This window comes from Siniperca chuatsi, linkage group LG12, assembly GCF_020085105.1.
Source record: "Siniperca chuatsi isolate FFG_IHB_CAS linkage group LG12, ASM2008510v1, whole genome shotgun sequence".
Lineage (NCBI taxonomy): Eukaryota > Metazoa > Chordata > Actinopteri > Centrarchiformes > Sinipercidae > Siniperca > Siniperca chuatsi.
This window is the reverse complement of record NC_058053.1, coordinates 27,554,452-27,580,348: the sequence shown is the minus strand read 5'-3', so window position 1 is coordinate 27,580,348 and position 25,897 is coordinate 27,554,452. Positions and strand designations below refer to the sequence as shown.

At 41.6% G+C, this 25,897-nt stretch overlaps 1 protein-coding gene across 4 annotated transcripts in view; it reads left to right on the top strand.

Moving 5' to 3' along the window:
• Positions 1-841: 841 nt before the first annotated feature.
• Positions 842-25,897, top strand: part of rubcnl (rubicon like autophagy enhancer) — a 27,825-nt gene continuing 2,769 nt past the window's right edge. Inside the window, exons 1-18 of one of the 4 annotated variants that reach the window (XM_044217667.1) lie at positions 844-1,134; positions 3,640-3,752; positions 3,955-4,063; positions 4,474-4,885; positions 5,335-5,609; positions 7,313-7,410; positions 7,722-8,121; positions 9,049-9,094; positions 9,204-9,306; positions 10,780-10,916; positions 11,049-11,113; positions 11,283-11,322; positions 12,348-12,425; positions 13,052-13,172; positions 15,245-15,306; positions 16,961-17,114; positions 17,728-17,818; positions 19,399-21,266. In XM_044217667.1, coding sequence (XP_044073602.1) covers positions 3,955-4,063; positions 4,474-4,885; positions 5,335-5,609; positions 7,313-7,410; positions 7,722-8,121; positions 9,049-9,094; positions 9,204-9,306; positions 10,780-10,916; positions 11,049-11,113; positions 11,283-11,322; positions 12,348-12,425; positions 13,052-13,172; positions 15,245-15,306; positions 16,961-17,114; positions 17,728-17,818; positions 19,399-19,502 — 2,295 coding nt within the window. In that variant the 5' untranslated portion in view covers positions 844-1,134; positions 3,640-3,752 and the 3' untranslated portion in view covers positions 19,503-21,266. Of the gene's footprint in view, positions 1,135-3,639; positions 3,753-3,882; positions 4,064-4,473; positions 4,886-5,334; positions 5,610-7,312; positions 7,411-7,721; positions 8,122-9,048; positions 9,095-9,203; positions 9,307-10,779; positions 10,917-11,048; positions 11,114-11,282; positions 11,323-12,347; positions 12,426-13,051; positions 13,173-15,244; positions 15,307-16,960; positions 17,115-17,727; positions 17,819-19,398; positions 21,267-25,897 lie in introns of those variants that run through there. The other 3 variants (XM_044217669.1, XM_044217665.1, XM_044217666.1) reach the window with 3 other exon arrangements.

Sequence of the window (25,897 nt, the reverse complement as noted above, 5' to 3'; positions counted from 1 at the left end):
TCACTTAGTAAAAGGTGATGTCACACCAGGAATGAGTAACATTTGAATCAAAATCTGATGACATCTCTCTATCACATCTGATCAAACCGCACCCACACAGTCCTGATGGAGCTGAGTTTTTGAGCATTCATTTCTTAATAAATAAAACCTAAATATGTGTTTGTTTAGTCAGGAATGTTTAATGTTACAGAAGAATACTTGACTGAAGGGTTAAAACTTTAAAGTTTGTACAGTAGGTTTACCCCGACGTTACACACAGGGACAGTCCAGGGTTTCTTTGGCTCTCCGGACGCCTCTCGGTGTGTAGAAACAAACATTCAAAGGCTTTTATAGGGTTGAATTTGAGCTGCTTCTACTTTTTTCTCCTGCAAACATGAAGAAAAATCAAACCCACTGATACTTCGACTGAGTAAAACTTCCTCTTTCCTCTCTACCAGCTGCCAGCTGACGTGACAGCCACCGGTCCGCTGAGCTGAGACGCTTTCTGACGCACATTTCTGCTGAACGCAGCCTTATGTCATCATATCTGTGGCTACTGTTAGACTGAAGATGATGCATCATCACAGCCTTTGAACCTTTTTTCATAAAGAGTTTTTTTCTTTTTCATTTTCTCTTTACACAATTTCTGCCAATCTTCTCCATTTTTATTCGATTTCAATTTTCCTTTACTCTGTGCTCTTATGTTCTTCAGCCAAATCCCACTTTTCTCCACAGGAAGAAATTATTTAAGAGGTACGCAGCCGATTTCAAAAATGACCAAAAATAAAATCCCGTTTTGATGCAGAATGAATAAACTGCCTGTCATTAAAATAGTTTCAGATTAAAGAGGAAATAAGGCACAAACATTGCAAGTGACGTTGTATTTCTAACTAAATTTTCACGTTTAATTTTTTTTGTTAGAGAGTTCAGGGATCTCTGCCGTGTAGTACAACGAGAGCTTCTCTGTTCTCTGGAGAAACACTGCTGACTGCTCAGCTACAGAAAGCACAAACCACTGTTAAATACAGGAAGTGCTGATAACCAACCGCCTCTCTTCCTTTCTCTGCGACAGATTTTGGTGGATGAAGTCTCGTTTCAGTCCCTTCGGCCTCTGACAGGTTTCCTCGCTGCTTCAGTTGAGGAGTTTAGAAAATGGTGAGTAGCTTGATTTGTCGTGCGGCGTTTAAGATGTTTTTACTTGTTTGTGTTTTGGTCAGTGTCACTCTGTTCTCCAGTCCAATGCACTTTGCTTTTACTGAAATAGGAAACATCTTGGTACTTCAAGGCATTATCATTCACAATCAGAGTTTACTTCTGCACTCACACAGGAAGCTCTGCCTTTAACCCAAGACCGCCAGTTTTATTCCGTTTCTAAAAGTAGAGTGAAATTTTGTTTAATACCACCAACCAGACTAAAACCCAACACTGTTCTCAGTCTTTAAAAGTGAAAATTACAGCGTTTTGTTTGGTGTCATGGTCTGCGTTTTACAGATTTCTGTATTAGCATTAAAATATGAATTACTGCTTTTTCTTTTCTTCTCACAACTTGAGACCTTTTTAAAATTCAGGTATTACATTTTCACATTACATGTTTTTTTGTTATTTCTCATCATTAAGAGGACTTGGAGGGCTGAATCTCTAATGAATAACAAAAGGATTAAATAGAAATTGGTTAAGGACCAGTTGGATGAGAAAGGAAAAGGCAGTCAGAGGTCGATGAGTGTTGTGTATTTTGGTTTTATTGGATTTTTTGGTTAATTTTTGATGTTTCAGAATCCATATCTCAAAAATATGAACCAGATTGTTTCATGATACTTAATATCTTACATAAGATGACAGCATGGAGTGTCAGAGGCCTTGGAAAACTAACAAAGTGAAAACAAGTAATGACACGACTTAAATATTTACAATCAGGAACAGTGTTTATACAGGAATCTAACACCGTCATCAGGTTGAGAAGCAGATGGCAGGGACAGGTTATAGTTCCCAGGCCTCAGGAGTGGTCATTCTAATTCATAAACTTGCACTTTATCAAGTGAAAACTGCCACTATTGATCCCAGAGGCAGGTTTGTTATTCCTATCCAAACAGGCACGATGCACGGTGTTCTTGCCTCTCTCTGCTATATTAGGAGGCGCACCCTTGATCCAGCGCTTGATTGTAAACGTAATTATAACACACATAGACGAGCATGAAAGGAAACTTTACGCTATGCAATCCATCTAAATGTATGCAGTGTGTGGAGGGTAGCAAATCCCAACAAGAAATCATTTTCACGTTATTCATCTACACATAAAGCACACTCTCGTTGCTCCCATGACCATCATGTCTGTGAGGCCCAAAGCTTTGAGCTAAATGCTAACGTAAACATGCTAACATGCCCACAATGACAATGCTAGCATTGATGTTTAGCAGCTATAATGTTTACCATGTTCACCATCTTGGTTTAATGTGTTAGCATGCTAACATTTGCTAATTAGCAGTAAACACAGAGTGCAGCTGAGGCTGATGGGAATGTCAGTTTTGCAGGTAATTAAAATTTTACCCTGGTGATGGCGCTAGAGGATCAACAAAGTTATTACAGTTCATCCTGAGGGGAACACGAACGTGTGGACCAAATTACACGGCACTACGTCCAACAGTTATCTGTTGACTGATGTTCCCTGAGTTGCATCTTTACTGTTTACTGTAAGAGTGAGAGCGTCAGCGACTGCAGAGACTGAATGAGAACGGAGCTGATGAATTACAGCAGTGTGCTTCTCATTGTGACTGTGTGATGTGAAACCAGCTGATGTTTATGAAGCTGTGAAACTGTCACATTATAATGTCATGGAAATACCACAGGCAGAACTGGTGCAAGCTGGAGTTTACACTGAAGGTAGAAACGTTCAGGACCCGAGACCTGGACATTACATGAAGGGTTAGATCAAATATGACAACTTTCATGTTCTGCAAAGAACTAAGGAACACATTCACGCTTCTTTAAGTTGATATAACCAATACTAAATTCAGTTCAGACTGCTGCAGTCAGACTTCTCCCAATATCTAACAGGACAGTTAGTCCTGTTAGATATCAACTGTATGTTGTGTGTAAGGTTGTAAAGAGTGCAGCCTGAGTCGTTAGTTGTTCCCAGGTTGAGGTTAAAAACCAAAAGCAGAAGTTTACAATCAGGGCCCCTCGACTCCAGAGGAGGTCAGGATATCACACACGTGCATTTACACAGACGCTCAATTCAGCTTTTCATTCAATTTCCTGAATATTAGAAGCAGGAAGGGCACTCACATTTTGTAAATTTGTGAGTGGAAAATACTATTAATGGAAGATGCAAATATTGGAAATTGTGGACTTTGGTTTGAGCTAAAAAATACACATAAAAGTTGCACAAGTGCAGACGTATTGTGAGACGTCTCTTGTCTTGACAAATGTCTGTGACGATGTGTTGTTCCACACTGGGAGGGCTGTGATGGATTTGAAAAGGTGTACTTGCCAAAATTTCTACAAGCGTTCAATTCCCGAAAGTAAAGCTATGTCATAATCCTAAAACTACGTCTTGACACACTGGCTGTGTGATCTCGTGTATGGCCCTCAGTGTAAACGAGGGCAGTAAGCTTCAGACTTTGACTTTTAATGGCCCTGTGGTTGTTTTATGATCCTGATCAGCCTCCATGAACAGCCAGCAGGAACTGCAGCAGCACTGAGAAAACGTCCTGCACACGTCTCCAAGCAGAAAAAAACAAGGACGAGTGAATTTTGAAAGTCACAAATCTCAACAGGTTGGCAACTTACAATCACTGGTATTGATCAACCGCCTGAAGATATCTGTATTTGGGAATTTGTGTATTCTTTGAGTCAGTAAAATCCTTACTCACTGCCACGGTGGGTTGCTGTTTTCTCATCACTCAGGAAGCACTGTTGCACCAGGAGGTTTGCACAAAGCTGCTGTCATTGGGAAACTGTCTCTCCTCTTCTGTGCAGATGGGAAGCTGCAGGGGCATGGCCTCCTCTCCCCAGACAACCAGATACGTCGACTGGTGTGTCTCTGCAGAGTCTCCAACACCTGTAACTCCAGCTCTGACAGCAACAGGTAAGATCCGCACCCTCAAAATAGGTTTAAGAGCTTTGAAGACTTCGGTTACACAGGAAACATCAAGTTGTACAGACCTGCTGTGTATGGGGAAACACTGATCAAACATGATTCACATCAACAGCCTTCCACCAGCTCAAATGGCAACATCCTTCCTGTTCCTGGTAGGCTTTTAATGTCAAATATCTGGAAGTGGTATTAATCATTTGTCTGCATGCACACCTTTCATCTTTCTTGTTGTTTCCTCTCAGTTTTGCTTCTGACTGTTTCTGGTTTAAACACGAGACCAGCTTGTAAAAGCTCAGCGGAAAGAGCCCAAGAAACTCCGTCTCATCCCTCAGCAAAGACAGTTGCATTTGAAATATTTATTGATAAAATACACACGTCTCTCTCCTCTTTCTTTCTATAAGCCACTCCAGAAGAGGTTTCTCACCAAAACCATCGGCCAGCTGGTTCAGGATCAATCCCACTTCTCCTTCTGTCACCACCAGAAGCCAGTGAAGGGGAAACAAACACAACATTTTCCCATCAACACCTACAGCCAACTTTCACAAAGTGGACGCATCACGAGGCCTTCGCACCTTCCCCTCACTCCCAGTTGAACCCACACTCAAGCTCTGCTCTGCACAACAGTGACAAAGCCCCTAACAGTCACGCTGATGAGGGTGAAGATGATGACAGTGAGGAAGGAAGAAAGGGGAACACTGTTCTGCATCCAGAGGACGAAAGCTTCCTCCTTCCCAGGAGCAGCCCGGTCATCTCCAGACACCACAGGCCGGTCTCCTGGCATGGAGGGGGCAGCGACACGTCTGCTCCACCAAGGTAACAACGCACAGGAGAGGTTAAAGGGGGGGCGGGGTTATCATTCAAGTAACAACACCTCATGTGTTGATCTTTTAAGGGACTGAAAGGAAATTATGAGGGGAGGAGGTGAGAGGGTTTTCCTTTTGCTGAAGCGAAGGTCATTCATTTTTCCAACCCCTAGATTTATATTTATTTTCTTCCTTTTTTTGAGATTTACTGTAAAAAAAGAACCCTGATTAGTTTTGGCTGTCTGGAGGTGATCTGCTGAGTCGGCTCTTTCGCGAGGAGATTTTTGTCCTGGCAAGATTTACAGAAAATGCGGCACCTAGGACAGAGAACACTGTCTCCATCATAACGGGACACTTCTGTCATGGAGACTGAACGTTTTGAATTTGTGGAATTGTATATTATGATTTGTCATGTGACCATCCTGGTTGTTGTTTTTTGTGAAACATATCTTCTCCTAGCTTGGAGTCCCCATCTGCTGCTTCTGGTTTGCTGTCTCTGGATCAGTGTGGGAGCCTGACAGTCACCAGTTTGGACGATCTGGGGTCCAAACCGAGCTCCTGTCACCGCCCATCTCCGCTCCAGGAGGACAAGAAGCCGCGCTGTATCTCTGTCTCATCAAATCTGAACCGCGTCCTGAGCGCTGGCCTCCACCTTCCCTTCAGTGAACAGCAGGGATTGGCTGAGGCACACAGAGGGCGGGGCCTAACCAGCTGCGATGCCCCTCACTCATCAGGTAGAATAGGTTTAATTATTACAGGTGTATCTACTCTGCCTATAGTGGCTGTGTTTACATGCACAGAGCACACCTGTGATTTCTCAAACCTCCCAAATCTAGTTATGATCTGATTTGGATCAGTCTTATAGCCAGAAACCAATAAACTAGCTAACCTACAATGTTTGAGCAGCACAGTATTTCTAATACAGGGGAAACGACTGACGACTGCCGCAGTAATACTAAGTACTGTATGGAGTCATGTGTTTGTCAACATCAAAATGTGCCAAAAATACTTCTGAGTTTGACGAAACTGAAGATAAGACAAACTGGGAGCAGTAAGGTGGCTGCCACAGTAACCCAGGTATCCCACAGTTCCTCACGTTATTTCTCCAGTCAAAGAGTTGGCCCTACCAGAGGCCGAACCGAGGCCCTGCCAGAGGCCGAACCGAGGCCCTGCCAGAGGCCGAACCGAGGCCCTGCCTCTCGGAGGGCGTTCAACCGAGTGCGGCTCATTTTAACTTGTCTGGCTTCACTATACAAACATTTATGATTCTGGATGAGCAGCCTCACAGAGCCGGTTACCATCTGAGTCTTTAACTATGGGTTTTATGAGGACAACAAATGTCATGCAATGCAAAACTGCTGACAACAACAAGACCTCAAAGACCAAATAGGTCGTTTGTCAGTGCCTTCCCAAATAACCAATATCCTGATTTACCACCTTTGTGGCTCAGGTCTGGTTAGGTTTATAAAAATTAAACTACGTGGTTTAGGTTAAAGAAAGACAGTGATCATGTTTAAGATTAGGAAAAATTGACATTATGGCGTATTGATGTTGACAGAAAAGGAGCGTTGTGGTCTCCTGTGATCATGTGCTCATGCTCTTTGTGAACAAGGTCATGTAAAACCTCTGCTGCTGGGAGAGGACCGTCATTACTGTCCTGTCCACGTTCCTGTGGAAAATACTGTTTATACATGTGGTTGACAAGGCGTCATTGTGAGCAAGTTAGCATCTGTGTTAGCATGATGCTCACCACCTTAGTTTAGCATGTAAGCTTGCTAACATTTGCTAATTAGCACTAAACACCAAGTACAGCTGAGGTTGATGGGAATGTCATTAGTTTTGCAGTTTTAGTTTTTAATCATAAACCAAAGTGTTGGACAAATTAAAATGCTGACCTGATGATGGCGCTAGATGAAAGGACAGAGGATCAAAGTGATTAATTCATCCTGAGGGGAACATGAATGTCTGAACCAAATTTTACTTGAATCAACCTTATACTGGTTGAGATATTTCAGTAAAAAACAAAAAACATCAACCCCACAGTCGCTAGAAAAAAAGTCAGGGGATCATCAAAGTCAGTAGATTCATGCTGAGGGGACCTGGTCTGTGTCTCAGTAGTATAGTATAGTAGTGTAATATTTCAGTCTGGACCAAGGTGGACTGACAGACCGGCACTGCCATCTCCAGAGCCATGCTGCATGTTTGCATAAATGTTTGTGGTGTGGTCGGTCACATGGATCGATGCCATTTTGTCTGTGTATTTCTTCTCTTTTTATGGCTAATGAGGAACATAATCATCCCACTGGATTCCTCTTTCATGCAAACTGTATAAATGCATGTATTTACGCTGCACAATAAACATTGTCACAGTGCAGAAATTAATTTGATTCAGTGATAATATCTCTGTTTCCGTGTGTGTGTGTGTGTGTGTTGTCAGGCCTCTCTACCTCACCACAACACAGCAAAGAGAAAAGGCGCAGCGGTATCCCAGAATTATCTGCAGACATCTTCAAGACCAGTTGTGAGCTGGAAAAGGTACGTTACCAACTTTGAGTAGAGAGTTCCCTGTACAGTGCAGTTACAGTTTTTTAGTACATTTTAATTCTTAGCAATATGATGCACCTGGCAAATATTTCACAATTTCAAGTTATAGTCACTTCTTGGCATCTGAAAGATCCATGTTTGCTGTCACGGTCAGACTCAGATTAGAAGACATGAAAATGATATCCATCTGCTCATCTGACCCTGGATAATACTCTGCCAGTATGTTCCTTAAATAAAAAATGCTAATAATGATGACAAGCTGTTTCATCAGTGTCTGTATGAACGAATGACTGTGTGTGCAGGAAAATGCTCATTTCATTGTGGTGGACATGGTGCTGGAGGTGCTGGAAGGTGTAAAGTGGACTCTGAGCTCTAATCGATGGACTTCCACGACGGACACACACCAACGCACACACTGCAACATGTGCACGCGCAGACACACGAGCTCGGCAGAGGACTCACCGCCACACGAACACAATCAGAGATATAAAGCATGCAGACACACACACTGCTGCAGTGCAGGTGTGAACAAACACAGACGTTCAGATAAAGACGTGAAGACATCACATAGAAACACACACTCTTCTTATGTACACACACACCAACACACACAGGATGAAGAAGAGGAGGAAGCAGGGAATGACGAGGCTGAACATCAACCAAAGACTTTCTCTGTCCTCTCCACTGACAGTGGATTTGAAGGTAAAATTATTTTCACTGTACATTTAGACATAATAGAATATAGAAGAGTGACAGGAGTAAAATCTAATACATTTATAAATCCCCAAATTTCCAAAATAACTGCTTATCAAGGTCAAAATTTCCACTGGGGATGGGGGGAAACATGTCTCTTTCACTTTTTAAAGTCCTGTATTTGTCCTATATTCCTAGGAATATATTTGTCCAAAGTATTCGACAAATTAAAATGTTGATCCGATCACGGCCCTAGACGAAAAGTTAGGGCTCACCAAAGTTATTACAATTCATCCTGAGGGAAACATGAATGTCTGAACCAAATTTCAACACAGTCCATCCAATAGTTGTTGAGATATTTCAGTCTGGACCAAAGTGGTGGACTGAAATACCGAGCAACATTGCCATCCCTAAAAATATTGATATACTCTTCTGAGTTATCTTCAGTTGTCCTCATACCTACATGACAGAATAGGTCGTTTGCCAATGACTCCCAAAACGAAATATACGACCATTCCACGAAACGATTTATATGACCGTTGGAGAGTACCATCAACAGGCGCACCGGGCCTTCTTCATGGTAACAACAAACACGTGGTTAACGTTGTGAAATGGTCGTAGTTTGGTTAGGTTTAGGAAAAGATCATCGTTGAAATAAGTACGTTACGTTAGTAATTCACAGTAAGTCACATGTCGTACGTACGTAACTTAAAATAAGTCAACGTTGAGTTTTGGTTTCACACAGGACACGAACAGCGGTGAAAGTCTTCTTATGTATTACCAGCACCTTTCTACAGGTGAAACATCTGGGATTTTAACACTTACAGATGAGTAAGGGGATGTATTATAACTCACCGTAGGAATTCTTTTCTTCTAGGTTGACACTGCATTGAATATGAATTCAACATTCGTGAATATCATGTGTTTTAATTCCAGACTGTGGAGTTGACACTAAGCTGACACCGAGAGATTCTCTCAGAGAGTAAGACAAACCCAGCACACAAATGACTTTAAGTAAATGTCTCATCAAATCTGTACCTTTGTTCTGATTTTGTGATTCCTGAGTGAATCTGTGGTGTCCCATAATGCAGTGCAGAGTGGCTGGCCCAGCAGCTGGTGCTGGAGTTCAGAAGGAGCTGGCTTCCTTCCAACGGGCCTCGGCGTGAGCAAAGCCTCCGTAGCTCACTACAGGAGGTGAGAACACACACAGCAATCAGATATCACCTATGAAAACTCTTGCTTTATAATTGGTTTAATCTAGTCTGTGGGCGACACTTATTTTCTTGGTTATGTGAAGTTGAAGATCCTTCAAAGATGTTAGTGTAACAAGGAGGTTCTTTCGTTGGATTATGTAATATTTATCCTTTTATCAGTGGTTTATATCCCACAGTTTGTGCTTCTCATGTAATGTCATGATTACATGAGAAGCACAAACTAGCGATGTTACTTGAAGGGTGCAACATGCTTTTCCAGGATGCAAATAAGTAAACGTGCGTGGTTGTCATTCGCTGTTTGTTTTATACTTTTTTATATGGATTTTGGGTATAACATTAATGTTTCCAAATATGGATGTATTATAAGAACTGGATACTGGACTCCAAAGGCAGAACGAGTAGGATTTCTAGGTTGCTTTTTCTAAGTACACGATTCAAAGTTGGCCCCTCCTCCCCGGCCCCTCCTCCTCAGCAAGCAACAGAGAGAGAGAGCGAGCAGTGGTGGTCGACCGAGCTGGAGAGTGAATGAAGAGAGGGAGCGGCGTTAGGGAGAACAAAGCAGTGAATTAGAGAGATTGTTTCACAGCGGTTACGTTCTAAAGCAAATTAACACGGCCACACCTCCACACAATCCTGCAGGAAGGAGCCACGTTGCCGGATTTTGTGTGAACCTGCAGCCGAAGCAACGCTTCATCCTTTCCGCCGCTCTCTGCTCTGCCTGTGTGTGTGTAACTCAGCCCCGCCCTCGGCCGGGTGCATGGGTGGGACCTCGATACCGCGGCTCCAACCCCGATCACTACTGTGCAGACTCCAAATGACATCACCAGCGCAAGATGGCAGCTCCCATATCTGGGATATTTTTGCTTCAGTTTTGTACGGTGGGAGGAAGTGGAGACGCATCGTCCATCTATATATACAGTCTAAGGTTGACTTAGATTTGGTTTGCTTTCAACACGAAAGCAAACCATGAAGCAGGCCAACTGCACATGCTCATTAGTGTTTTGTCCCCTTGAACCCTCCCCCTCTGCCATAGACTTGTGATGACGTCACAGGGCTCAGGGAAATGTTTTGTTTCAGTACTGCAGTTGACCACTGGGGCAAGGCTGACTGGCTGAGCCGTATTCAGCTTCTGACATGCAGTTGGATTAACCAATCAGCTTGGTTGTGTATAGGCATGCTAACAATACTGTGGGGGATAAATATTGGTGTGGAAAATGAAAAATAGTTTCCCCCTCCCTGATTCCTCTCTAATTTTCAAGGTATTGCATTTAAACTTTGCTTCATATGCCAAAACATAGAAAAAATTAACAAAAACATGCATTTCAACAAGCAAAACTTTCACTGCTACTCAGACCTTTGCTTTCTGGCTACCCTTTTGTTTCCACCACCCAACCATGAGAAACAATCTTGAACTGGAAACTGAACTTTCCCCTCTCCTCTCTGTTTTTGCCAGTTGCCAGGTACTGGAGGTGTGGCGGTGAGCAGCGGCAGCCTGGCAGAGGAGATCAGACTGAGGACCAGGATGAGAGGATCCCTGAGCTGGGCACCACCCCGCTTCCAGATCATCTTCACTGTTCAGCCAACCCACAGGTCTTCATTACATCTGACCAGACTCAATAACACTGAATACAAACGCAAACCAGCACAATAACAACATGCAGATGGATAGGTAGATAGATGTTGTGTACATTCACAGTTGCCTGTTTATATTTCCTCCTCCAGACGCAGTGAAGTAGTGGCACTGCAACACTTCCTGTGTGCAGGCTGTGGGACAGAGGTGGAGCCCAGTGAGTATTGGATTGTAAAGATGACACTGAGCGTCAAACGTTCTTGAATTATAGGGGATTTGTGATTTGTAGGGCAGCACTGCGTATAGTTAGAGTGCTTCATATGAACAGACATTTACATTGACTAATAACAAGCATGTCTGAGTTCTGCCTCTCTCTCTGCCACCAGAGTACATCAAGAAACTGCGGTATTGTGAATACCTTGGCAGGTACGTAGAATAATTTGTTGTTATCAATATATTAACTAATTAATTTACTGCCATGCTAGCAGCTCTTTGAGGCTGAGCTAAATGCTAACATCAGCATGCTTACATGCTCACAATGACAATGCTAGCAGGTAAAATGTTTACCATGTTCACCATCTTAGTTTTGCATTTTCTGTAATAACATTTGTTATTTAGCTCTAAACACAAAGTACAGCTGAGGCTGATGGGAATGTCATAAGCCAAAGTACTGGACAAAAATGTATATTTGACCTGATGATGACGCTGCAGGAAAAGTGACGCGATCATCAAGTTATTGAAATTCATCCTAAGGGGAACATGAATGTCTACAAAATTTCATGGCAATCCATCCAATAGTTGTTGAGATATTTCACTTAAAGTCACAAATGTCATCCTCATGGTGGCGCTAGAGGAAAAGTCAGAGGATCACCAAAGTCAGTAGGATTCATCCTCTGGGGCCGTGAATATCTGTACAGAGTTTCACTGTAATCCATTCAGTAGTTGCTGAGATGTTACCGTCTGAACCAAAAAGGTGGACAAACCGACGTTGTTATCCCCACAGCCACACTGCTAGCATGAATCAAAAACATTCTCTTATAGCGTGCTGTGCTTATGGTCTTTAACAAAAACATTGGGCTACATATTGAATATATATGAACATACATATGAATCCAATTATTGTACTTATTAGGTCAGGTACTTAACAGTGATGAGGTAGATGCAGCCAGAAAACAATAGGCCTGATTACTGATTACTGGGCCATCTTGGAAACAATTAGGTCAGTTTCAGGTGAAACTAGCTATTAACTCAGGTAGACTCCTTCCTGAGGGCGGGGCTTATGTAACACAGAGTAGCTTAAATTTCTGAGTTCCCGTCCCATTTCTTCACAATTGAGAATGACTTCCGGATGGGAGCCGAAACGTCTTGATTCTGAAAACAGTGTCCAGATGACTATGACTGAAACCTTTTCTACGATTGTACTTATTAGTTCATTCTAATTCATTTGGCAGGTATTTCTGTGACTGCTGCCACAGCGGCTCTGAGGCTGTGATTCCCGGTCGACTTCTGTCCTGCTGGGACTTTGGCAGGTAATAAAAACACTAATAAAAGTCCTGCTACTGCTAGTATTAATGCAACTGCTAATAGGTCTATGACTAATACTATTATCCACAATATCTGTCATTTATAAATGCTGATATCATTATTGATATTAATACTCTAATCAACATGGTAAATGTTAATACAGCTGCTGCTGCTACTACTGAAACCAATGGGCCTACTTACTTTAACTATGAATAAAATCAAATCATAAATAACTTTATAGTAAGAAGTTTTACCAATGTTGGCCTTTTTATTAATAATAATAATAATAATAATAATAATAATAATAATACATTACAATTTCAAAGCCATCATAAAGCAATTACAAGTCAAGAGTGATAGCATTACATTAAAAATTAAAATATTAAAAAATGAAGTTAAAATAACAATTAAGTATTAATTACAGATGACCTAATAGCAAGGCTAATAAAAGTAATGATACCATTAACATTAAATTCCAGAACAAATATTGATACTAATGCAGCTATCAATTAAATTATGATTATTAATATAAACTCAGAACAAACAGCAGCTCAGCTTCAGTTCCAGGAAAGGAACATAGACAGATGCACACTTAATTTATATTAATAAAAATGTTATATTAATATTGCAGGTACCCTGTGAGTGATTTCTCCAAACGGTTGCTGGATTCAGTTTGTCATCAGCCTCTGTTTGACCTGACCTGCGTTGGTAAGACACTCTACAGCAAAGTAAAAGAGCTGGACAAGTTCAGGGTGAGTTAAAGACTGGATCATCATTATTATTATTATTATCATTATTATTATTATTATTATCCTGGTCATGTTCAGGTTTCTATGCTCAGGATGCGATGTTTACATGTGCAAACATAAGAATGAGATAGTCCAAAAACCTGGAGGAGCCCATATCCTGGTTTAGATAAATAAGTTCAGTTACTACCAAAAAGAAATGATTTAGATTTTTTCTGATAGACAGGAAGGACGGGGGAGAGCGAGGGGATGACACGCAGCTCGCGCTGCCTCTGTAATGATACGCGGTACGCCGTGAGTGAAAAGGAAGTGAATAAATATATACTTGAAAGCTCAGAAAAACAAAGGCGACACACAGAGCTGGACTGCCGGTTTCAGAAAGCCTGAAATCTCAGCAGCTGCTGAGTGCAGTGAAGTCACTGATTATTGCTAAAAGTTGCAAACCCGCACTGACATGTTATGATTAAGTTGTGCAAAAAGCAGTGGTGGAGGAAAGAACTAAGTACATTTACTCAAGTACGGTACTTAAGTACAATTTCGAGGTACCTTACTAGAGTATTTCCATTTTATACTACTTTATACTTCTACTCCTCAACATTTCAAATTAAATGATTGTACGTTTTACTCCACTACATTTATTTGACAGTTATGGTTACTGGTTCCTTTTCAGATTAAGATTTTACATTAAATGCCAGGCTTGTGACCGCTTACAAAAAAAAAAATCACTGTGTAGTTGTGTCTCTTTCACGTTTCAGATGTCTCTAAAGACATTTCCCCTCTAAACTTCTCACATGGTTTCATTTAAATAATTGTTTCAGGCTCAAAGAGGAACAATTATCCAATATTTCACTAAAAATCAAAGATTAGAGAAAAGTCCCAAAACGGAAAATGTCTGGAGGACAGGGGGGAAGGGGGCGTTGGGACTCTTAGCAGAATCTGGAGGGTTGGCAAGTAGCTACATCTACAAACATTGTATGAAAAGTAAATGAAAGAGAAAAACACATTGTTTAAAGACAGTGGATCCCGCAGGATAATTCTGTCCAGAAGACAAACAAACGATGTTTTATTGAACTAGAAAGGGAAGGAAAGAGTTCTTAGCTGAACTATTTGTTTGGATTTGTCATATTTTTTTGTCAGAGGTGCTTTCACACATAACAGCTTCACAAACAGCTGTTTCCCCTAAACTATCAGGACTCTGATCTCCTCCCTCCAGCCCCCTCCTCACATGCTACTGACATGCATTACCATGCATACTGTACGTTTCGTATCGTGATAATATGTGGATTGTCTGCTGTCCATTTATGTTGTGCTGCAGAGTACAACATACTGTACTGAAAACATATTCCAATTGTGTGGCTAATAAACTATCTATCTATCTATACTTACTGATAAGACTGCAAAGGAAATTCATCTTCTGACACTTTGGTAGCTAAATTAAGCTATTATGGTAGTTTCTGATAAATAAGAGCTGGGATGAATACCAATGCATGATGATTTGATTTTCAAATTTATAGTGGTGGTTCTAGCATCACATTATTGGTGAGCCTAATTAATCTAAGTGAGGCAAAACTCTGCACAGGCCTGCATGAAATGTTTTTTCAAACTAGCTGACTGTGTATAAAGCAGTTAAACCTAGCTCCACCTCGAGCAGCTACAGCAGTAAAACGCTGCTCTAACGTTGATGCTTCAGTATTAATAAGCTAATAATGTCAGACAGAATCAGAATCAGTCACAGGAGACATTTTACTGCAGAACAAGAACTTCTGCTGATACTTTAAGTATATTTAGCTGATAATACTTCTGTATTTTTATTTAAGTAGGAATTTGAATGCAGAGCTTTTACTTAGTATTTTTAGATTGTTGTATTAGTACTTTTACCTAAGTACAAGAGCTGAATACTTCCTCCATTGCTGGCAAAAAGCCAGCAAAATATTGTTGATTTCACTTTTAAGCGGGTCCAACACAGACAACACAGCAGTTGAGATTAATTTCAACTTTATTTTGCTATTTCTATTAACTTTCCTTTGTTCCTTCTGTCCTTCTTTATTTGCTTCCTCCCTTCTTCCTCTCTCCTTCAGGAGCTCCAGGAGCAGCTGCTGGGCATCAAGAAGCTGCTGACAGCCTGCAGATTATCTGGAAGGTATTATTACACACAGAGTAGTACAAGCTTCGGATTAAATATCACTGTTTACTGCAGATAATGTTGTAAAACTGTATTGAATGTTTGATACAAAATGTGTGCACTACTGTATAGTTGCAAACTTCAAGAATTAAGTCAGTTTACTTAAATATATCACATTCATAATTTAATGGAGCCACTGTGTGTAGGATTTGAAAACGTGGTACTTTGGCTCCATCCAGTGGCAGCATTAAAAAAGGCAGACAGCAATGCATGCCACTGTTTTACAAACCAAAACATATGCCATCAGACTAATATAGTTTGAAAGATGCTCTAATCACATTAAAAATCTGCATACAGTAACTTTAAAGGATATGCAACATTTATTATGTATACCAACTGTTGGTTTAAATGTAAAAGTTTGTAAATATACCATTTAGATCTACATTTTGCCAAAGAGCCCCATGAAGATTAAATCATCTATTTATGAAGTTCATTGAGATTTATCTGCTGGTAGGATATGCATAACAGTTTTTACAGACCAAAAACTTTCAAAGGGCCCAGAAATCTCAGCAGCCATATGAGAATTTGAGTCATAGTTCAAGTAACTTTATTTACCTTTTGCAGAGGTACAGAGTACAAGCACAGAGGAATTCTTACCTGGGTCTCTCAGACAAAACAAGAAACAAAGAAGGGAAAAGGGGCAGGGGGGGCACAAAGGACGTATCTGGGTCACACACTGAGTAAACATTAATAAAATAAATAAAAAGTAGAAAAATAGAGTTAGAGTTGAAAGGCACCAAAAGGAAGCACCCACAGGAAAATAACTGTCAAATTGAAGCCATTGCAACTAGTACATCCCACCCATTAACAACCAGACCTTTCAAAATTTTAACTTTTCGAGTTAGGCTAGAGTAGAGGTAGGCTAGGCTATATTTTTATTTTTTCTGTCACGTTACACCCTATCTCTCTCTGTCCTTGTCACCAGCAATATCTTTCATTAGCTTTTCTAATGGTTTCCTATGATATATTAGTGTTTTCCTGTTATATCTGATGTTTCTGGATTCATATTCCTGCTGCATTCATGTGTGTGTTGTATTTTACTGCTGCAGATGTTTCAGGTTGAGCTCATTTTAACTGCTTTATATCCTGTTGGGTAGTTTAATCTGCAGCAATGCATCATGGTCTATAAGATCATCGCGTGTTTGCAGCGTTGCTGTCCTGTGAGAACCACGTATCAGAGAAACAGCCTGTTTTCAGCTCTGTGACGATGCGTTTTCCAGCTGATCCGAGGGGGGGTTAAAGAGTTTATTCAGCTTCAGGAGGAGGAGAGTTTCCTCAGCACATGAAGGAAACTCTTCATCCTTCAGCTCATCACAAACATCTGGAGATATGAGGTTTTCACTGGACAGGAAGGGGATGAAAACTGTGATCTGTAAAGTAACTGAAGCCGTCAGACAAACGTAGTGGAGTAAAAAATACTAGTAGTAATATTTGCCTCTGAGATGTGGAACTAAAGTACAAATACTTTGAATGTGTACTTGAGTAAATGTACTTTGTTACATTCTACCACTGCAAAAAATGCAAGCAAAAGCCCATAAACAGGATATTTGTCATCAAGAGGAAGCAGTTTTAATGTGATTGTGCCCTGTGTTTGTATGCGTTTCTGTCCCAGGGTGATGACGGAGTTTGAACAGCTTCCTGCTCACCTGACGGAGCAACAACACCTCTTCTCCATGGACGACCTCTTGAGGGTGAAGAAGGGTCAGCTCGTGGCGCAGGCCAAAGCGGTGCTGCACTCCGCTATCGATCATGTGGAAAACTGCGAGGTCAGTCTGAAGCACTGTGTGAGGATGGAAAATACATACAGTATATTTCTAATGAAGCATATTATTATTGTTCCTCAATCTTACAGTAAATTACAGGATAACGTCTGTAATAGACGTGGACATCAGCAGGACAAAACCTTACATGAGGCTTCAGCCTTCCAAGTTAGTCAAATCAAGTGGATATCTCCCAAAGTTACAGCCTTTGTAGGACGAAATTCCCTCTTTTTGTCATTATCCTTCCACTGCTACTCAACAAGGAAGCATTGTTCGGGGAAACAGAAAGAATTTTGTACATAACATTAAAGATATAAGCCTTAGGTGAACTTCTGAATACAGTTGTGCACAAAGCTTGCTCAGGGGTCCTCATGTGACCCGAGTGCAGAACTTTGTCATGTGATACCAATGAGGTTGTATTTATTTTTTAAAGCCTGACATTTTTGGATGAAAACAACAGACTTTATGAGCACTAGACTTAAAACAAATCACGAATGAGACGCTGAAAGATCAGCAACAGCACTCCGGCACATATCTTTTGTGTTAGAGGAGGAACATTCTGCATATTGTGGAATCAAACCTCTCTAATTTTGACAATTTTTCTAAATTTCTCACACAGTTGTGTCTGGCCCGAGGTTTCATCTGTGAGTTCTGCCGAGAAAAAGACATCATCTTTCCTTTTCAGAGTGACGTATGTAGGCGCTGTCCAGGTAAGCACTGACAAATTCTCATTACTTTTTAAAACAAATGAGATATGCAGGATATAAGACTGATACTGTAAAATTGAGGCAAATATGCAGCAATGACATCAAATGATAACTTATTCCAGACATAAGCCTCATTCAGTCTGGACTAATATTACAGTGGGAGGTGGATAATAAAAGTATCTGGCTAAAGAGCCACATCATTTTCTCAGGAGTTTGTGGAGACCAACATGTAGTGTCACTACAATGTTCATCCAGCAGGGTGTGCTGTCACTACAGTGACAAGCAGTGTAACATGCCTGAGAAGAAGGAGCTCTCAAGCACACAGTCAGCCTAGTAAAATACAGCTGGTGTCATGAAATGTAACAGCCACCTCACTAATGGTTAAAACTTTAAACCAGCACAAAAATGACAACTACCAACATAAACCACCACGTTCTGAACAGACACATTACAAACACTAACAAATAAAATAACAAATAAATAATAGATAAACAATGAACCCTTTCAATACAACTCTAATATAACCCCGTCCCTGACAACCGTCACGTCACTCAGGCTTATCACAACTGTTTGCTGTGTTAGCGGGGTAGCTAGCCAGCTATAGTAGCACTGAAAGGTTAGCGTCATCTCTTCATCATTCTGCAGCTCAGCAGACGATGGTGGTTTGAGTCTGTTGAGTGTTGACTTCACGCTCCGTTGTTACCTAGTTGGTGAGATGCTGGAAAGTAAATAAATAACGTCAGGAACCTGTTTTTTCACCAGATACGTTGAACGTTTTCTCTGAACGTTCATCGCTTGACTCGGCAGCTGCGAACCCTGAGTTAATGTCAGTGACCGTTACATTAACAGTGAAATATTGCTACAGATGACATGTTTTGATAAGCAAGAAAAAAGCGTTTGATTGGAGTTCAATCCACTGAAATAATGGTTCAGAATCAGAACAAAGCTGCAGCATGAATGTCAGAGATTGTAAGTAAGTTAGAGAATATGTGGTTTAGTAGAGAGCAGTGGTGGAATGTAACTAAGTACATTTAGTACTGTACTTTAGTACAATTTATTGAGTACTTTACTCGAGTATTTCCATGGCATCTTCTGCTTCTTCAGCAAGTGACTGATACTGAACAGTACTGATGTTTATTTAGCTATTTATTTTATTTGTATTTATTCTTTATTTTCTCAGTGTTCATTTCTAGAATTGGTTGACAATGTATATGTTAGATTATTTAACATGTTAAAGAATATTTAACTTAAATAGGCATATCGGTGCAAAATCGGTGCGCAATCCACTATATCGGCTGCCATATTGGTAATCGGGGAATGTTTCCCCTCTAAAATCGGTCTCTCAAAAATCCCATATCGGTCGGGCTCTACTCTAAATGCTAATGGTGCTTTGTGTCTGCTGGCTGTGTAAATAGGCAACTGTTAATGCTAACAGCATCAACTTAAAGGGTGACAATGCTTGCTTTTTTGTTATATTCAAAGTGTTGGGAACAAAAGAGGAAAACAGGGACAAAATCATTGTAGTAGTTACAAAAATAGTGCAGAAATTATCAAATGTATTGATATCACTTCTCTTTTTACAGTGTGCAGGGCCTGCTTTCACAAACACTGTTTTGTGGAAAAGAAGTGTCCGAAATGTGCACGGATCCAATCACGGAAAAAACATCCAGATAGATCCATGAAGTGACATCTGAACAGCTGCAGCTCAGCACCATGGTGGTTCGTTTATCACCCTTTATGTTTCAGCTACCTTTACCACAGTTTCACACAAAACAGTACATAAAACACATTACATGAAATGTAAATTCATTTCTAGACATATACTCATATACTCCTTAGTGCTTACCTCAAGCCACAATATACTTCTGTGCAAAACCATTTCAAATTGTCTGCTGTCTTTTTCTTGTTTTTGTTTTTTTGCATTGATGTATGAATGCGGGCTGTCTGTATGGTGTTTCTCAGTGTGACTAACACTCATCATCAGCATTATCAGTCAAACTGGCAGTGGTGGAAAAAGTAGAATACTGTTCAAGTATTTAAAACAATTATTAGCAGTTTTTTACAAGTCTTTATCACAAAGCTATGATAGCATAATGACTGGAATAGGAAAAAACTTTCAACTCAGTCGTAATAAGCTGAAGAAACATTTGGTTTTGATGGTCATCAGTTATCAGTCATTGCGTGTCGAGCTGAGCCTAGTGAACTCAGTGTCCCGTCAGTCTCAATCATACTACCCGAGGAGAGGAGGGCAGATTCATTGGAATATAGCCAAATTTTTGTTGGTGGAAATTCCCCAAATGGCACAAAAAGTAGCCCATATTATCACAACCTGACCAAAACAAATTTTACCCGCCCAATTAAATAAAAAGTAGCCCAATCTGGCAACACTGGCCATGTTATTGTAGCCCCCAAGAGTACCTGGGACTCACTATCCTACTTCTAGCAGTGCCAAAACTTAGTTCCAGAAATTTTCTCCCAAAGTTCCTGCACTGCGTTGCACCAGCTATAAATAAGTTTGGGTGAAAGTCGACACTAGAGGCTTAGCAACTACTAGTTAGTTTGTAACTAAATCAGCCACTAAAATTGATTGCACCACGATTACTTGGGGCATAACCTAACTAGTTTGGACGTAAAGTCATAACTAAGGCAAGTGGCCAATCAACAATCAAAGATTGTCGTCATGGTTACCGGTCACATTAGCTTTCTGGCTGGCATGAGGCACTTGGCATTGTAGCACATCATAGTAAGCTAGATCGATATTGAAATATATCAATAAATTAGGTCTCTACTGGATTATTGTGTTGCAAAATGCTAATTAATGATAAAAATATGCTGTGTGGCAGAAAAACTGCTGTTTTACCATTAGTGACTATAATTCTGTGACATTTTATGATTTACACCTACCCCAGGGGCATGTGTAACTATTTAGTTGTTCCTTGGAGTTATGTTGTAACTTATCTCTGTGGTGCAACCGCTTTTATTGTAATAATGCATAAATCACAACTTAGTAATAATTTACACATAGCTGGTGCAACAGGCTGCTGTGTAGTGGAAAAGGACTATTAGTGAGTTTTGACCATGAGAAAAACTGGTATTGAAAGACATGTTACTGATAATAAGCTGAATTAGTGCTTTTCACACACATACTTATTGTAGCATTCACAAATTAGGTGCATTGGAAAACTGAATTAAATTTATTTAAGGTAAATAATAATTGTAACCTATTTTAAAAGATTGTTTTTTTTTTTTCAGAAAAGGCATAGTTCTACCTTACTTTGTCTTAATGTCAAAGACCAAGATCTAACAATATCTCGCAGTTGTTTTGATAGTACCTGTTTTACAAAGAATTTTCCTGATGTAATCATCTTCCTTGTTCCTCTTTATCTGCTTTATCACCCCATGTTGAACTGCGTGTTGTGTAATAGACCAGTTTTTTCAAATCTCAAACCTTGTTTTTGTATGGTTGCATTGCTTTCAGCCAGAACCTGTTCTGACAATAAATCACTGATCTCTTCCTGTTTGCTTGGTCTGTCTACATTTGGGTCCCTCCCTTGCACCCTCATGACAGAACTACCTGGCCAGTCATGGACCCAGTGGACATTTGCCTGCACTACCCGCCATTTGTCGTGAGTTTGGAGTGACTCAGGAGGTCTTCCAGAATGAAGAGCCAGACTTCCTGATGTTCCTCATCACTACTTGGAAGCGGGACCCTAAGTTTGCCCATGAATTGGCATTCTTTAGGTGGAAGTTTTCCCGCTGATAGTCCCCAGAAGAAGGCATGGTCCCCATGGCTCCCGATGCCATTGGCTCTCTCAGCTGTCCAGAGCCACAGAGTCTCAGCTGCCCAGCACCACAGAACCCCCGTTGGCAGAGCCATGTCCGCTGACGTTATGCCCCTTTCCCAACCTCCAGCCTCCTGGCTGCCCTCCAGAGCAGTTCCTCCCATCTGCCCTGCCCTATGGTCGACCTCCAGAGCGGTTCCGCCAATGTTGCTGACCTCCTCGTTTGGATACATTTGCCTGTTCTCACTGCCTTCCTGGTTTTGACCTTTGCCTGCCTTGTGATTTAGTGAGGTTTTTGTCAATAAATCACTGAACTCTTCCTGTTTGCTTGGACGGTCTGCATTTGGTCCTTCACTTGCCGCATTTGCACCCTCGTGACAGAAGACGTCTGTGGAATCACAAGAATAAGACCCGCTGCTGGATACCAGGTCAAAGAATTACGTTTTAACTTTTCCCCTAATGTTCATCTAGGAAGAATATGTGACAGAATCACGAAGTAACATCGGGAGTGCAGAGGTCACAAATGGGGCAAGGCATCCTAACTTGAGAAACACCAGACATAAGCTACTAGTGAATACAACCTTAAGGAAGTAAAAAGAAAAACGTGATTATAAAAATCTAGTTTTCAGCAAAACGAAACAAAGTTAATGTGAAGGCAGTGGACTTAATGAGCAGAGCTAAAATTAAGTGCAAAAACTCATCTCTCAATAGATGAGTGTTTGTTGGTAGAAATGACCATTTACTCTACATTATCTCTGAAATGTCCCCAATGTATTGTGGCCATTGGCAGACCTATAACACACACACACACACACACACACACACACACGTTGATTCCCATGAGATTTAATTTGCCTCTCTGTGAACATTGTTATGCGGCCCATTAGTTGCTTCTAATAGTGGTGTGCTGAACCCTCTAGACAGATAGTTTGTTCACACCTGCATGGATTAGTTTCAGATGATGCCATCTCAACCTCTGAGGTGTCACTGCAATCAGAGGTGTTAAGAAAAACAAGCTTCAGCATAAACACATGATGCAGCCACTACACATCAACATGTGATGCAATCATTGTTGAACAGTGGTGGGGGTTTTTCAGTTGAAATTGTGTCTGTAATGACCTTTAATGTTTGTCCAATATTTAATCAATCAATACTTTTTATAATAACAATGGATCAAATTATAATGTGGAATGTGAGAGCGGTCGCTCATTGTCACAAATCCACATTATCACCCGACTTAAGGCCCACAACTTTACTGTTTTGGTTCACTCTCACTGCTCTCATGAGCATTGTTTTCAGACACAGCATGCAGCTGTTTTCAGTGAAAGAGCTCTAAAAACCTGCTGCTCACCACCAAACAGCAGACAGACACATTTAGAGACTAGCTGGTGAACATAGCAGTGGCGGTTTCTCTCGGAGGCCAAAGGAAGCCTGGCTTCCCCATAAATATATTCTAATAAAGAAAACAAAATGTATTATTCCCACGGCTGTGTCTTTTACTGAATTTTGCCATTTCCCTTGTTATCAAAACATTCCATGTATTATCATATTTTTCTTTCTTTAGCTGGTGTGGCGAGCAAAACAGTGCCCCTCTGTGTGCATAACAATATGTAGTTGATGTCCTCTGCTCTGTCTAGTGGTCAGTGAAATGCTACCATCGCTCAAAGGAGGCCAGCTTTGCCTGGCTTCCCTTAGAGAAAAAAAGTAAAAGGTTTAGCCAATCAGATTAAGGCCAGGCTTGACCGAGTTCAACATTGAATGGCCAATTCATCGTTAAAAAAAAAAGACAAGGGAGGCCAGGTTGAACCTGGCTTCACACCAATCAAATCACTGTCATCATCATAAAAAAAGGGAAAAGTAAGATGTTTTTGTGATGGGAACTATGCTAGAATGGAATGGCTACTGGGAAGCTTTTCTTCTGGCCTTGCCTCCTGTTTGACTGGTCAAGCAGCTCCTTGAACAACCCATGGAGCACAACAGGATTCGCTGTAACCTGTAATCTGGCAAACCTCTCACGGGCCATAGAGAGTCATTCAAAGTCCCGAAGTCATATTACATCTAAACTTTTTGGACGAGTGTTGATAAACAAGGCACTGGATCAAGCCACTGCAATAAGTGTGATAAAGGATAACCAACAGATCAGCAAGAATTGTGCAATTCTGAAGAGACTGACTGTTGTTGTTCTGTATCTCTGAGCAGGCATTCCTGGGCCACAACGAGTCGGTTAGCAGCTCTGGCAATAAGGGTAACTTTGTGGTGATAGTGCAAGCTTTTGCTGAGTTACAATGCTAGCAGAGCACCTAGCATCAGCTACTGCATTTACAGGTATGTCAAAGACAATTCAGAATGACATAATAGAAAGCACTGCTTATGTTATTCAGGAAGAAATAGACAAATAAATAAACACAGCGCCCTTCATAGCAGTCGAAGTGGATGACACCACTGACATAAAACAGTGCGCATGCGCCAACGTGCATGCTGCCTGTTGCCGTAGCTCCGTGTCGTCGTCTTGCTTTTTCCAACTTTTAGCTTTCCTTTTTCTTCCAAACTTGAGTAACTTGTGTGTAAGTATAATTTAAAATACGCTCTTTACAAAAATGAGAGTACAAAGTGTTTTAGTACTTTTTTTCGCTGTGGAACTTCTTCTTCTCCTGTTACTCGGTCAGGGCACTGCTGCAGATCAGCTGTTTGGCCGCATTGTTTACACCAGGGAACAGCTGATCATGCTGAAGCCAGCGGCATGGCGCCCAGGACAACCAATGTCCCCACTGAGATCTGGAGGAGGACACACCGAGGATGCAGAGGTGGAACAAAGCGGAGAGGGAAGAGAGAGGGGTCCAGACAAAAGAGACTTAAGAACATGAGATTTATGCTGTGTCTGCCTTCTCTCGTAATGGGCAACGTGAGATCGCTGGCGAATAAAATGGACGAGCTAACGGCGTTAGCCCGGAGTAAGACGGAGTTCCGTTAGTGTAGTTTGATGTGCTTCTCAGACATGGCTACACCAGGACATCCCGGATCATAACGTTTCCATCGACGGCTTTCAGACTGTTCGGGCCAACAGGGATCACACAGGGAGTGGTAAGCGGAAGGGCGGCGGGCTTGCTGTTCTGGTTAACAACAGATGGTAACGCTCCTGGTAACGCTACTATCAAGCAGAGTATCTGTAGCCCGGACATTGAACTGTTAGCTGTGGGACTCCGGCCATATTATCTGCCACGTGAATTCTCACATGCCATTGTTGTGGCTGCTAACCCGGCATCGGCGTGCAACGCCATTCACACCGCCACAGCGCAACTACAGACTCAACACCCGAGTGCACCCATATTAATCTCAGGTGACTTCAACCATGTCAGTGTTTCAACAACACTGACTAATTTCACCCAGTATGTGAGTGGTCATACTAGAGAGGAGAGGACACTGGACCTGCTGTATGCTAACGTTAAGGATGCATACAGCTCTTCCCCCCCCCCTGGGTAGGTCAGACCACAACCTGGTTCACCTCAAACCCTGCTATGTGCCTCTGGTTAAAAGGCAGCCTGCGACCACAAGGACAGTGAGGAGATGGTCGGAGGAGGCCTATGAGACACTGCAGGAATGTTTTGAAGTGACAAACTGGGATGCACTCTGTGAGCCTCATGGAGAGGACATTGGTGGGCTTACTGAGTGCATCACTGACTACATTAACTTCTGTGTGGACTGCAATGTCCCAACTAAGATGGTCCATTGTTATCCAAATAACAAACCCTGGGTAACAAAGGACATCAAGGACATCCTGAATGCCAAGAGGAGGGCCTTTACTCATGGTAATGGGGAGGAGGTGAGGGCAATCCAGGCCGATCTGAAGGTGAAGATCAGGGAGGCCAAGGAGAAGTACAGGAGGAAGCTGGAGTGGAAACTCCAGCAGAACAACATGAGAGAGGTCTGGAGCGGCATGAAGAGCATCACTGGCTTCGGATCGACTGGCAGCAGAGGAGTTGAAGGCAGCTTGGACAGGGCCAACAAACTTAATCTGTTCTTTAACAGATTCGACTCACCGGCTCCTGCTCATCCCCCCTCTAACCCAGCTGCTCCTCTGAGTACTCTGCTCCCCCCTCCCCATCAGGCTAACGGCCTGCCCTGCTGGGTGAGAAGCTGGCAGTGATGCAGGAGGATGCCCCCCTCGTGTCCTGGATTGTGGACTACCTGACTGGCAGACCACTGCCTGCAGCACTGTGTGTAAGACAGCGTGGTCAGCAACACTGGGGCCCCTCAGGGGACTGTCCTCTCTCCTTCCTCTTCACCATCTATACCACGGACT